This window comes from Astatotilapia calliptera, chromosome 18, assembly GCF_964374335.1.
Source record: "Astatotilapia calliptera chromosome 18, fAstCal68.1, whole genome shotgun sequence".
In the NCBI taxonomy this organism is placed as follows: domain Eukaryota; kingdom Metazoa; phylum Chordata; class Actinopteri; order Cichliformes; family Cichlidae; genus Astatotilapia; species Astatotilapia calliptera.
In genome coordinates this window covers 16,415,606-16,429,975 of record NC_137439.1, presented here as the reverse complement: position 1 = coordinate 16,429,975, position 14,370 = coordinate 16,415,606, and the positions used below count along the sequence as shown (strand labels likewise).

General features: G+C 41.3%; 3 protein-coding genes across 6 annotated transcripts; 1 reads left to right on the top strand and 2 right to left on the bottom strand.

Moving 5' to 3' along the window:
* Positions 1–285: 285 nt before the first annotated feature.
* Positions 286–7,193, bottom strand: snap47 (synaptosome associated protein 47). Of its 4 annotated transcripts, none has more exons than XM_026149522.2 (5): positions 7,055–7,193; positions 5,805–6,330; positions 5,177–5,685; positions 4,748–4,872; positions 286–1,824 (listed from the first exon to the last, which is right to left on the bottom strand). In XM_026149522.2, the coding sequence occupies exons 2-5, from the start codon at positions 6,299–6,301 to the stop codon at positions 1,678–1,680; spliced, it is 1,278 nt and encodes a 425-aa protein (XP_026005307.1). In that variant the 5' UTR covers positions 6,302–6,330; positions 7,055–7,193; the 3' UTR covers positions 286–1,677. The 4 variants fall into 4 exon arrangements, with proteins under 4 accessions (XP_026005307.1, XP_026005306.1, XP_026005305.1 ...); XM_026149521.2 differs by lacking the exon at positions 7,055–7,193 and adding an exon at positions 6,651–6,734; XM_026149520.2 differs by lacking the exon at positions 7,055–7,193 and adding an exon at positions 6,452–6,717.
* Positions 7,170–10,394, top strand: jmjd4 (jumonji domain containing 4). The gene is made up of 6 exons (XM_026149519.2): positions 7,170–7,422; positions 7,507–7,672; positions 7,758–7,883; positions 7,975–8,242; positions 9,629–9,775; positions 9,864–10,394. The coding sequence occupies exons 1-6, from the start codon at positions 7,170–7,172 to the stop codon at positions 10,197–10,199; spliced, it is 1,296 nt and encodes a 431-aa protein (XP_026005304.1). The 3' UTR covers positions 10,200–10,394.
* A 1-nt stretch (position 10,395) lies between these two features.
* iba57 (iron-sulfur cluster assembly factor IBA57) lies at positions 10,396–14,100 on the bottom strand. The gene is made up of 3 exons (XM_026149524.2): positions 13,571–14,100; positions 12,303–12,652; positions 10,396–11,081 (listed from the first exon to the last, which is right to left on the bottom strand). The coding sequence occupies exons 1-3, from the start codon at positions 13,930–13,932 to the stop codon at positions 10,690–10,692; spliced, it is 1,104 nt and encodes a 367-aa protein (XP_026005309.1). The 5' UTR covers positions 13,933–14,100; the 3' UTR covers positions 10,396–10,689.
* Positions 14,101–14,370: the final 270 nt, after the last annotated feature.

Below are 14,370 nucleotides of genomic sequence, written 5' to 3'. Positions count from 1 at the left end.
CTTAGTCTGGACAGTATACATTACACTTAGTTCAAGGGGGTGTTATTTGAGGTAATGAGTGTAACAAGAACATGCTGTAACAAGCTGCTTGTCGAAGTAATGTCACCCTGCACTGCTGACAAAAGTACTGAGGGTGAACCAAAACAAAAGACTCAAAGACGCTAAGAGGCCTGCAAAGGGAGACTGCAGTGTGTGATCGTATAATTGAAGCACACGCCTTTGACAAGCACAATGACACAGATTACGGCAACTGTAAGCAGCAGTTTCAAAAAAGAACAAACAAACTACTTGTTTAACTTCAGTTTTATTTACATTATATGCTTTCCAGACCTTGAATGGTGAAAGGAATTCATTCATTGCTTATAATGGTAGTATAGTGCAGACGGTCTTCCCTTGTATTTAGAATGAGCGGTTTAGTTTCATTCGTTGTCACGGTAATTATCACAGGAAAAAGTAAACATTGATAAGATTTTTAAACTAGACATATATTTAAATTAACCTAGTGTCTAATTACACATTCACAGCGACAACAGACTGTTATAACATTACAGAATTACATTGTATGTATCATTTACAGATAATACAGGCTTAGAGGAGAATAGAGGTATATACAATAGATGTGGATCGGTAGTGTTTTCTGTTTAAAGGTCCAAGAACTTGTTGCAAATTTACATTTTTCAGCAATATATTGATATTGATGGAAGATTTTCCCTCGATGTTATGCAAAGCAGCATTATTGGGACATGCAACACTAAAAGGGATACGTGATACACAGAACCTGAGAAAGACAGAGACGGTTATAAAAGGAAATAATGGCAGTCGATTATCAACATGCAGCTTGTTTTAAATGAGTTACTGCAGAATGAATGTACAATATATTCTCTTTTCATTTCGGGATGTCTTGTTCTGTACTGCAGATGTGGAGGGTATATACTGCTGCCTGTCTACCCTGAAATCATCTGCTTATTTTTCACCTGCCAACTTCACAGGGAGCGCACGACGTGCACTTGAGATTCCTGCCAGCTCCCACTCAGGTGACATGACTGATCAGTATGAATCACTGGGGCATTAAAATCGATGGGCTCCATCATTGGGTTCCCACTGGTAATATTTTAAATTGGGGTTAACTGGCTACATTTTTCTGTCATGTGCCGATTAGGCTTATATACTAACACCTATTTGCCAGTATTCAGAGGACATCTGTCTTTCAAAATGTTGTGCAGCTGAGAGAATTAAAGCCAAATGCAAAGGCCACAGCTGAAAAATATGCATTCACAGGGAGAGCATTTACTCGTGCTATGGCCAATTAAATGTTTTGACCATTTCCAACAGAGAAGGGCAAATTTAGAATTGATAAGATGCAATTTAGCAAAAAGTTCAAGTTTTCTCATGTAGAAATGTGCACAGCCACATGTTATCTACTTTCTCTAAAACAAACAATTGTGTTCTTTTTAATACCAAAGTGAAAACTTTAAAGATGTCTTGTTTTAAGTGGCCATTGCTGTACTTCCCAAGAATTGGTGGCCATCAAATGCAACTAAATTAATTTTGAGACTACACACAAGTCCTTGTTGATGTGCGTTTTTCATGGTTCTCAAACTGCATGTGAACAGTAAAAAGGTGTACGGTGTTTTTCTCAGGACACTGAGCCTATGTGCATCTCCTTAAGCGTCAGGACTACAGGAGTCTTTTCATGCGACAGGTGTGCTTCTCTATGTGCATGGTGGCCCGGTCTGTGGAGCTCGTCAGGACATCCAGGGCTTCATCCTGGCGTTCCAGCTCAGTTTCAGCCTCCAAGGCAAGGTTCTTTAGCTGCATGAGCATCTGAAAGCACACCCACACACCACAGCACAATAAAAAGACACAACGTTTTGTGTTAATAAGAAGTAAGGCACATTAAAACAACACCACATATGGAGAGACATAGACATTGGTCCTTTCTAACGCTTAAACCATCTGATTTAAGCGTTAGAAAGGCTTGCTGTTAATTGTGCGCTGATCAGAAAGGAACAATGGAATTCACCACAATAATAGCTGTTATTCATTTTGCAGATGAAACTTGATGACACACAGAGGGGGAAGTCTTGGCTTGATTCTTGGGATCGGTGATATCATACTGGGTTTTTTCCCTCACTTTCAGTGACTTTAAGGGATATCACAACTACATGGTAAATGGTAAATGGCCTGTATTTATATAGCGCTTTTCTAGTCCCTAAGGACCCCAAAGCGCTTTACATATCCAGTCATCCACCCATTCACACACATTCACACACTGGTGATGGTAAGCTATCACCAGTCATATTCTTGACCATGATCCATCAACTACATATGCTGTAGTTGATGGAACAGTTTTAATATATTGTGATGTGCCAAGCAAAGCCTAATAAACACTCACCTCAAACCCTACCACTATGGTTACTTAACTGGTAGTATTTTATGCTACATGATCTGCCTCACGCACGCACGCACGCACACACACACATTATGTCATTATGTTCTCTGGCTGGTTTATGTGGACATTTCAGCTGAGCACAAAAACAGCTCGAGTTAGCAGTTTGAAAAACAGATAATATGTCAATACACACCAAGGAACAACGATATTCATTCACTCAGGTCTGTGACTTTACAATTTAAACTGAGAGGACATGACTGAATCACACCTTGCAGTTAACATTCACAAGAGCTTCGGTGTGTCATAGAAAAACAGTAAAAATGAACACTTCTTGCCGCTGTTTATATAATGGCTAGGGGACTTAAGTCATGTAGAAACCCTTCAAATCAAACATTTAGGCTAGAGCTAAAAGAAAAAATATATTAGCAAAAAAAAGTCTGAGTGTCTTGTGTATTAGGTGCGGTAACTTTGGGACTGTGCATTAGCAGCACACTCAATTTCATATTCTTACAGCATATTTTTAGCAAGTGGGAATTTCCAACCACAAACAATAATAAAACATACAAATGCTGACACCAAAAAGACTATTTGGCACGGCACTTAGGGCAGGACATGAAACTGAGTACAAGTTATCAGTACCAGTTGGCCCACAGTGATTCTAATCTTGACATGGATTACAGTAAGAGCAGGGTGTGTACAAAAGCATAGCATTAAGGCAAAACTGGCACGCTTTGAAATGTAACCCATTATCAGCCGCAGATAACATGCCATTTAAAGCACAATAGGCTAGCCAGTGATTGGCCTGGTGCTATTATTGCTATGGTGTGCTTGTTTCTTTTTTATATTATTATCCATCCATCAATCTTCTTCTGCTTATCATGAAGAAGGTTGGAGGCAGAGGAGGGGGCTGGAGCCTATCTGTCATGGGGTGAGAGGTCAGGTCAGCAGTTTACTGCAGAGCGAGACAACCGTTCACGCTCATATTCACCTCTACGTACATTTAAGAATCACCAATTGACCGAACATGCAGAGCAGTGGTTAGCACTGTTGCCTCACAGTAAGAAATTCCTGGGTTTCATTCCACTGGCTCGCTGGGGCCTTTCTGTGTGGAGGTTGCAGGTTTTCCCTGTGTACATTAGTTCTTGCCAGGAATGTTGTTAGGTCCTCAGAGATATTATGTTATATACTACTATAAGGCTGCAAGCAAATCTTAAATGGACTGGTTCTTATATAGTGTTGCTTTAATCTACTGGAGCACTCAAAGCGCTTTATACAACTTGCCTCATTCACCCATTCAAACACATTCATATAAGCACTTTTTTCTATCCCTCTATCTATAAAATGCACACTCCAATAAATGCATCCGAGAGCAACTTAGGGTCTTGCCCAAAGATACTTTGGCAAAGTGACCAAACAGCCAACCTTTAGATTAGTAGATGACCTACTCTACCTCCTGAGCTACAGCATGAAGCTATTTGTTAACCCCAACACAGTATTTGTCTATGGTGTCACTGCTGCTGTTGACAAGACATTTGTATGTTGTTGCTTCAGTTTTTGATTTGAGGAGTTGAGGGCGGTAATGATGTCATGAAAAACTTTGAGTTAATATGTTTATGTGTTAATATGTAATGCAAAGCCATCTTTGTCTGCTACATATTTCAATACTGGCACATTTGCACCATTATTAACTGTATTTGCTTGGTTTCTTCTCACTTGTAAATGTTAATATAGTTTTTTTCCTTTACATATAGTAGAGCCTTGTAGACTGAAGTCACTCATTAACTTTGATCATTTAAACATTATATGATAAAACAAAGAGCAACTTTCTGAAAGTTTTACATGAAAAATCCTAGTCTAAGCAACCTGTAATAGTGATTCACACACACATTATAAAAAAATTAAAAAATAAAACTTGCCCAAATCACGGGTCTGAATTTGCGTCACTGTGTAGGTCTTGCCACCACAGACCGTGTCTGTAACAGCATTCAGCGCTGTGAGGTTCTGAATGGAAAGACATTGTAGGTTCTGACCAAATAACTAACCGTGTTTCTTTTCCTCTCTTAAAACCAGGATGGATATTGGTTTGTGGTCTCACCAAATAACATTTTAAACATACAGGATGAAAAATAAAATAAAAAATCATTATGGTGAATTGTGGTTTGGACTGGAAACATCAAAATACGTGTTGCTGAGACTCTGGGATTATTTACAATAGCAGCTACCCCTATTTGAATCAATCCGTTCCCGGAGCACACACGGCTTTTCATTTGTGTTACTTGTCTTGTGAATACAAATATGAAACATTTTAAGGCCACGGTAGTGTAGTCATAAATTTGGGAGTCCAGCTTTTCTCACCTGTTTGAGTTCCTGGGCCTCAGCCTGACTGACAGATGGCTGGAAGACATGCACCTGCAACTGGGACAGCTCTCCAGCGGGGACCTCCAGTGGGAGCTCTGTCTCTTGGCACGTCTGCAGTAAACCTGACTCCATGGGTGGAGATGGTGAAAAAGTGCAGAGTACATATGTTGTTTATGAGGAAACCAGACAGTAAACTCAGAGTACAGCAACTGAGGCAATCAGGGTGAAGTGACTCATCAAAATACATTTCTGTCAAGGAGACACCAATAACCATGATGAAATGTTTTTACATGTGGCTGCACACTTATAAATACACAGAGGTGGAAATGCAGACCTTTACTGCCACTTAGTGGTCAAATCTATACCAGGCATGGAAACCACTGTGGAATAAGAGTGTCTTTATTTATTTTTTGATGTGTTCCTTACCTTCAGTCCAGCTTTTCCCTTCTGTGTCACGTGGCGATGAAACTGGAGTTGTCTTAAAATCTGTGTATTCGCTTGTGAACTCTATCTTCTTTTTGTACTGCATCTCTAACACGGACAAAGCCTCTGGCATCTTGGCGGACAGGAGCCTGTAACATATGTCTGGCTTCCCGATGAAACGCTGCCTGACGGTAATCTCATAGGGGCTGTGCACCCTGATTTCATCAATTTCATTTCGCTCAAATCTGTGAAGGAGCTGGCAGTTTGTGTTTCGCACCTCCAGCGAGGACACTAGCACCGACAAACATCCTGGCTTCAAGTCCGATTCTCCACCTTTGGACAGCACTGCTGGGATGCTTGTGATTAACTTATTTCTGCTGGAGCCCCTGGCTGCTGAAGAAGAAGCAGTAGCTGCAGCTCTCGCAGCATCATCGGCCTTTGCATCCTGCTGGGTCTTCCAGGGGAGTTTACCAAAAGGCCACCAGGAAGGAGACTCCAGCTCTGACAGAAGTCTGTAATACAGAGGCAGGAGGAACTGATGTTAGTCATAAATTAGGCCTTGTTATAGTTAGCCAAGCAATATAAACAAGACATGTGCAAAACTTCAATAACTAAAAATATCTTAAGATACTTGTCAGCCACGCCCAAGTCAGAGTCAATCTTCTCCAGGCCCTGCATCATATTGTCAAACTGCTCTCCCTGATGGCCAAGGACTCTGCCAGTGTCCTCCAATCTTTTCTGGGCCCCTGCCACCAGGCTGATCAGCTCTCTTCCCTTCGAAGGCTGAGCCTCAGCCCGCTGGGCTTCTGAGCTGGGAGAGAGAAGCCGCTCTCTCCAGAAATGCTCTAACACATTATAAACCACCACCCTGTTGGGCTTAAGGGAACCAAACCAATGTTTCACGTTGCCTTCTTCAAGTACTGTGAGAGTGCTGAAGATGAAACTAGATGACTCCATCTTGATCTCCACGATCCTTGAGAGACGGAAGCTTGCAAGACTCTCCTTGCTCTGGTTGGAGACGAAGCACACCGTGGTTCTGGTGAGAGAGAGGGTTCCGTTTTCCCACCGTTTCTCACTGTTGATGTAATAGGAGCCTGGCCAGCTGTGGATGGGAACGTCCCGGCTCATTGTGATGGAAGGAGATAAGACAGGTTCACCTGTCAGGGGGACAAATAGGTATCAGTTTAACATGCACATAGGTACTGCTGCAGGTTAAGATGAAATTACATCAGAAGCACTTTGTACTGAGTGATCTACGAGTCGTGATGAAGAACATACTTTCTTTTGAGTGTAATCCAGACAGCAAGATGAGCTCAGTCGAGGCGTTCACACTGGCAGCTTCAGCTCTCTAGCCAGCTGACCGCATTACGCGTGCGTCATTATAATGTTATAACCCTTTTAACGTGTTTTATATCCTCTCGGTGCAATTAAACCCACACCACATTAATCGTCAACACCGGGCTGGACATTACGTTACCTCGTAGTCCTCTCAGTAACTCGGCTGTTTGTTGCGGAAGTGACGTCACGCTCGAGCACGGCCGTATTTACCGTCCGACTTGGGGGGGGGAAAAAACTTGCTGTCAAAAAAAAGAAGCACTATTGCGAAAATGTCTGGCGAAAAATAATGAAAGCGGCGGCGGTTTCGGCGCTTTCCAAGCGATACGAAAAACATAACGTTAATATAAATGTATTAAATATATATATGTATGTGACGTGACAAAATATAAATAGCAACGGTTTTATATGTGCGTCGTTCAGGAGTCCCAACATGCGCTAATGTGTAGCGGCTTGTCATAGTGGAAAATTGCGTTTTTCTTAGCTTAGTATCTTTTTCTAGCTTAACCAGATTTTCAAATGTGGCAGAAACGTGAGAATACGTACGCGGTGTAATGGCGAGTTAATCTTCCAGTTAGCTTTTCCCCCTCACAGTTCCCCCGCTGTCCAAACCCTGACAGCTGAGCTTGCTAAATAGCTAGCCGAGGGCTTGTTTACCATCATGGACAGGGAGGCGTACCGTAACTGCAGCAGCCTGGTCAAAATACCAAGGCAGTCATATGAACAGTTTTGGTCTTCGCATTTTGTAGATTACATTGACAAGGAGCTTAGCTATTCCAAGTTTTTCAAGAAATATCTGCTCCCCAATCACCCTTGTATGTTTTCAAGGAGATTCACAGAGGAGTGGAAGTGTAGGAAACAGTGGGTGACTGAGGATGGGAAACCTAATTTCCAGAAATTGCTGCAAGAGTTTGGTAAAACAAACATGCATTACTGTGTAAATGTCTGCAAAGATAATCTGTGATAATTCTTAATAACTGTTACTGTTTCAATCACAGATGAGACTCCAGTCCCTGTTGCAAACTGCAATGCGAAGGAGTACAATGCCAACCCCAAACAAGTCATGCCTTTTAAAGAATTTATACACTACTGGAGGGAATACATCTTGAATGGACACTCATCACCCAAAGGATGCCTCTATCTTAAAGACTGGCACATGTCAAGGTATCACAGTAATATTAATCCAAAGAAAAATGTTTACACCATTGTATGAAAAATATGTAACTATCCTTTCTAAATTTCTCCACAGGGACTTTCCAGAACATAATGTTTACACCACACCAGTGTTCTTTACTTCTGACTGGCTCAATGAATACTGGGACACCCTCGAAGTGGATGACTACCGATTTGTCTACATGGGACCTAAAGGGTCATGGTATGAAAACATTATTTCAAAAAAACCAAACAAAACATAAGCTTATATAAAATGTTTCATGATCTGACCCAGTGCACTTCCTTGTTACCAGGACACCATTCCACTCTGATGTGTTCCGTTCATACAGTTGGTCTGCAAACATCTGTGGCAGGAAGAAGTGGCTCTTGTATCCTCCAGGTCAGGAGGAGTTTTTACGAGACACTCACGGCAACCTCCCTTATGATGTTACGTCAGCTGAACATCGAGACAGAGGCCTTTTTCCACACGCTGAAGAAGCCTGCCAACCTCTTGAAATCATTCAGGAGGCAGGAGAAATCATTTTTGTGCCTAGTGGTTGGCATCATCAAGTTTATAACCTGGTAAGAGCTGTAGAGGGATATCTACTGGTGATCTAGAGGAAAATGGTCTGCCAAGTATTATAAAAGACAAGTTGCATTTCTTACTATGAGAAGTGTTCTGTTAGACTGAATGTAAACACCAGCCACAATGTTAGGTACACGTGTTCAGCTGCTCGTTAACACAATTATCTAACTCAGTGCATTAAGGCATGTAGACATGGTCAAAATGACCTGCTGAAGTTCATATTGAGTATCAGAATTAGGGAAAAAGGCCATTTAAGTGGTTTTGAATGTGATTGTTTGTGCCATACCGGCTGGTCTTAGTATTTTAGAAACTTTTCCCAGCTTAGAGAATGCTCTGAAAAACAGAAAATATCCAGTGAGCGACAGTTCTCGATGAGGTAGCAGCAATTCAATTAACCACTCGTTAGAAACAAGTTTTGCAAGAATAGCACTTCTGAACTTAAAACATGTCAGACAGGGCTACAGCAACAGAACACCATGCCTGGCTACTCCTTTGAGCTAAGAACCCTCAAAGCGGCCCGTGTGCGCAAAAGAAAACGTCACACACAACGCGCTCTGTTCAGACCCAGACCAAACAGTATAAAGACTTGTTTCGGACTTTACGTTTCCCAATTTTGCTTTAAGTTATGAAGTTATTTTGTTGTTTGCATATGGCCTAATAATTATCCTTATTGCTGTTTTAGAGAGGAGCGGTGCTTCAAAGGATAGTTGCAGATTGCTGTCAGAATCTGCAGATTATGCAGTACAAATAAAATGTTCACGTTTCTCCACCGTTGTCTTCCCAACAGTTTCACTGGATGGCCAGGAAGCGTTCTTGGGCGCTTCTCTGGCGCTGACAATTGGTGTCTGTCTTGTATCAGTGACGTAAAAGACGGATTTAATGCGACATGACCATTCAAACAGCAGTCGCTTTCTAAAACATCAGATATGTATTGGATTCAGTACCACATACGAAAATATTGGATTTGTGCTGTTCACACAGTCATACCATGATCGGATATGGGTCGCATAGGGTCAAAAAGTCAGATTTGATGCGCTTTCGCGTGCAGTGTGAACATACCCTAATAGTCTAATGGACTGGATTACTTACTACGTACTAGATGACAAGAGCCCTAATAATGTTTTTTCAAATTAGGTTTTAAACAAAATTCACGTTTTGTTTAACATTACACACATTTACAGACACACTCATGTTTCAATACAGCAGCTCTGGTTTATCTCCTCCAGTCAACATATCTTTCATAAATTTAAACCTTGTGTATATTTTTTGGTAGAAATATGGCTTTTTGCAGGAAATGATGACATCACAGTTACTCTAAGTTGTATAACACTGCGTTTTATTTATCACCAGTTTGACATATTAAAACATTCTGTTTCATACAGGAGGACACCATCTCTATTAATCATAACTGGCTAAATGGCTGCAACATTGACATCATGTGGCAGTTTCTTCAGACTGAACTGTCATCTGTTCAAAAAGAGATAAATGAGTGGAGAAACACGATGGACTCGTGGCATCAGCACTGCCAGGTACAATGCATGGAAATTTTCAGTCATGTCATTTAAATGTGCTTCTGCTCTGATCATAATAGCAATTGCTTGGTGCGTTTCATTTTAGGTAATTATGAAGGCTTGCTCCGGTATCAATTATGGAGAATTTGCCTCATTTTTGAAAATCATTGCCAACAACAGAATGGCTTTCCTTAACGCTTGTTCCTCTGGGGATTCCTCCGATTACTCACGTCATCTCTCAGAGATTCTCACCACGTTGGGACCTTACCACGCGGCCTTTGACCTACAAAGAGTAGCTCATATAATCGAATGCCTCCTGTGCAATGAAGACTTTAAGCGACTCGATCACTCAACATTGACTCTGCAGCCAGAAACAATGTTACAGCAAATTCGTGACACCATACAGTCCACAAGAGGGCAGCATCTCCTTTATCAGGAGTAATGTGTTCGGCCTCTCACCATTGTTATCGACTGGAAATAGCTTGAATGAAAAGTGCCCGTTTGCAAAAGTGCAAAAAAAAGGATGATACATCTGTTACTGCATCTTTGGGTTGAGTTGAACTGGAATCTCAAATATTGTTTGTGAATGTCTTGCATTTGTTTTTGCACTGACAGATTAAACACATTAAATATCTGAGTTTTCTCTTTTAAATATTTATTGAATAATCACCAACACTATTTGTGTCCAGTATGAACAGAGCTGTGATAAATCTATGATAGTTCAGTGGTAAATAATACTTAAGCAAAAAATCAAAAACACACAAACTTGGGCTTTATTGCAAAAAAATAAAATAAAAAATACCCAAACATGGACCAGTGCCACACAGCTGTTAAGCAATGACAGTGTAACATACTGTACTTGAGGGTTATGTCCATGAGAAGTCTGTCAGATGTGATGCATGTCATTTTTAGGGAGCTTTAAAACATTCCCTTCAGTTACATTTCGCATCTTCAGGCCACCAGTCTGGCACGGAGGCTTCGAGTGTCACTGTAGTGTCGTCAGAAGATCTGAGCGTCAACACCTCTTTGGCGTGCGCCATGCGGATCAGACTTAGGCCCAGTTCTCCTGTCCCTGCTCTGTGCTTCCCAGCTGGCTTGCCTGACTGGGTTAACAGTGCCGTTCCTTCCTCGAGGTGTTCCACTGGAGATGACAAGCGTACTGGCATCAGGCGTTTTCGAATCACACCAGTGTGATGAGTCCTGGCTGTGAGTTCCTGGCCAATGTAACAGCCCTTGCTAAAGCTGATACCCTGCATGTAGACAAGATTGGACTCTAGTGGTAATGCAACCCCAGGAGGAAGGTCTTTGACTCCCTCAGGTAGACCTAGACAACAAAAACAGCAAAGGACACAAACATGCGTCATAAAATAAGAGTACTTTTTCAGACAAATAAATGCTTCTCAGAACCACCCCCTCCTCCTTTTGTCTGTGCTTGTCTGTCTCTTTGTTAGCAGTCTAGCATCCACAGCTTTCAAGATATCATGTTTAAATTTTGTGTGATGGTAGATTCCAATGCCACCTCGAGCCGATTTTAACTTTGGTGAGAATACAGTAAAGGTCACACCAAAACTAAAAATCAGCAAAAACTTCATATTACCCACAATTTTTTTATAGATCATTGTCAAACTTCGCAACAATATTCCAGGTCTTGGGGGACACTGAGGTTGGCTAAGCATTTGACCTCGACCTTCATTTCTCATAGCCCAAGGTCAAAGTTGACCTAGAAAAGAAATTGGAAATAAAAAACCCCATAGAGTATAACATATCATATGAAAGTGCATGGAGAGAGCTGCACGATACTTTTTTTCAATACAACACCCTATGACCTCACAACAAAAATCACACACTGCATGAATTTATCTTCATCTCAGGATCTAGCTAGCAGGTTTTTTTTTCCTGGAGCCTATCCCAGCTACGGTAGGGCGAGAGGCAATAACTAAGTAAGTAAAATGTCTTTATATAGCGCTTCTTAAAACAGGAAGTTTTTTCAAAGTGCTTCACATGGGAATAAAAGCATATCAAACAAAACAATAAACACTATAAATAGGGTATAATAGCATATCCAATAAAACAGTTTGCTACACGTGGCAGATCTGTCGCAAGCCTAACACAGAGAGACACAACTATTAACACTCATGGGCAATTTAGAATGGCCAATTAAACTAAACCCACTAACTGCATGTCTGGACTGTGGGAGGAAGCTGGAGTACCCAGAGAGAACCCAGGCAAACACGGGGAGAACAAAACTCCACACAGAAAGGCCCTGGCCAGGTGGTGGAATTGAACTCAGGACGTTCTTGCTGTGAGGCTAATCACCATGCCACCGTGCTGCCCATAAATCTTATTTTTGTCCTTATCTGGCTAAAGATAATAGAGCATATTGTATTAAAAGCAACCTGTCCTCCCACTGTTATAAAAACACCCCCCCCCCTCCCAAAAAAAAAAAAAAAAATTAAGAGCTTTAGTAAAGCCCTTGCCCTTCGGAATAAGTTGCTCTCTCTCTCCGGGTGTTCTTGTTTGTCTTTGTTCAAAGCTGGTGTCATACCTATGGCATAGCGATGTCTGTGATAGTCTTCAGTATCTCCTTTCTGACAGGACGCAATGACTTTGAGAGGATCAACATCACTCTGTAGCACAAATCTCCAGCCCATTTGCTGAGTTCTTGGATCAGCCTCCCATGCCAGAGCTTTATCAGGGGAAGAAAGCTCAGGCTTACTGAACTCTTGACCTGGCTTGTTTTGCTGGGACAGCACAGCCCACACAGAGAGCTCTGAACAAGGGCTAATGTTGACTTTTCTGCGGAGGTTGTATACTTTCAAGTGTTTCAAGATGGAGTCCTTAATTGTGTTGTCACACTCCAGGAAAACACCGTATCCTCCTTCTGTTTCTTTTAATCTGAAAGCAAATATAACTGGATGAGTGACTCAGAAGAATGCAAAACAACATGAAAGCAAACACACGCAGATGTTTTCACTTATTTTGGTTGGGTGACCTTTGGTGGAACTTTGATGGAGCATCTGTGGTCACCCACTGTGTCTTACAGATAGGAGGGCTAATAATTCTCTCCTTATGAGAATGTAATTTTTAACAGGATTTGCTGTAACATCAAATACTGTCAAACAGAGCAAGGAGTTTTTAAACACAGCTTTACAAAGTACTACAAAGACTAGTAAAAATGCCGTTTAGATATCAAGATGAGTTATGAGTAGTGAGAACTGCAACAACTGCAACTTTTCAAAACTGGGGATATTTACAACCAGGAAAACGTGGTTCACCCAACAATGTACATCAAAACTAAAAGAACATTGATCATGTGTCAGTCACTAAAAATTTGAGATGCTAATATTGCAAAATGTCTTTTTGCAGTTTATTAGAGAAGTTATATTCTATAATTTAGATGTACTCAAGTACAGCATACATGACAAACGCTTTTTAATATAGAATTTTAAAAATGGTTTCTACTTCAACCATCAACATTAGTCGTTTTTGCTTTTTAAAGTTTTATTAACATTATTTTTAGTAACAGTAAAAAATAGGCAAGTGATAAAGAAGAGCTGTTGTTGTTCCCGTGCTGAATTTTACAGCTTATTAAATAAGGGTTTGTCAGCCTGAGCTCGTTTTCTGTCATACAATTTGGTTTTTTCCGGGGTTTAAAAAATAGAAGGAAAAAGAAAATAAGCTTATGTCGGCCAGTGTGACGCCTCGGGGGAAAAAAACGCCTTTACGTAAGCAGTAAGCAGACACACCCTCTTGATAACGCGTTTACTGAATGCACTTATAAGCGTTTGAACAGTGCTCTAAGTTTGCTCTTACCTGTACAATATGATGTCATATAGTGTCCTTCCTTGCACGTTTAGCATGTGTGCGTATAAAGCTCTGTGTTCAGGCTCATCCAGCACCGCCATGTCATTGGTTATAATACCTTGGAGAAACGCGCTCGTGTCTTGTCCCTGAATTTTCAGCAGGCTCCTGTGCGGAAGGTAATAGCACACAAATTGCCCCTGGGAGTGTTTAGGATTACCGGTGTCCTGGCTGTACCTCCTGACACGGATCCCAGCTGGAGCTAACACACTTGAGAGAAGGGTTACACACAAACCTCCGGGTTTTTTCCTGGCGTAAACACCGAGCCCGGAGGCGGACGCCAGCACTCCCCGAGCAAAGCACAAAACCCCCATGATGTACAGTGGCACGGGAGTGTACTGAGTCGTAAAAAGACTGCCTACTCCACTAAAAACGACAGTGGACAGCTAAATACCAAGGATATCACAGCGTACTCTGCACAAACAGCTCCATTTTGAAATCCCACAATGCATTGCTCGATAGCACGTGTGTGTCAGTGAGCGATATTTGTTCCCGTCGTTTTCTCGTGAGGTATGGGACGCTTATTGATAGAATAAAAGCTCTCCTACTATCCCTTTATAAATAGTTATCAGATTGTAAAACATAAAAACGACACACAGAACAGCAAAGCAGCAAAAATCAAAGTTATTAAAGTTGCTTGTTTGCGAGTTTTTTGCATATTCCTCAGTAATGATATCATTTTCAAATTTTGAGTGATAGGTAGACAACAAGAACAGCTCGAGCTGATTTAATTTTGTCAAACGTCTCACCAA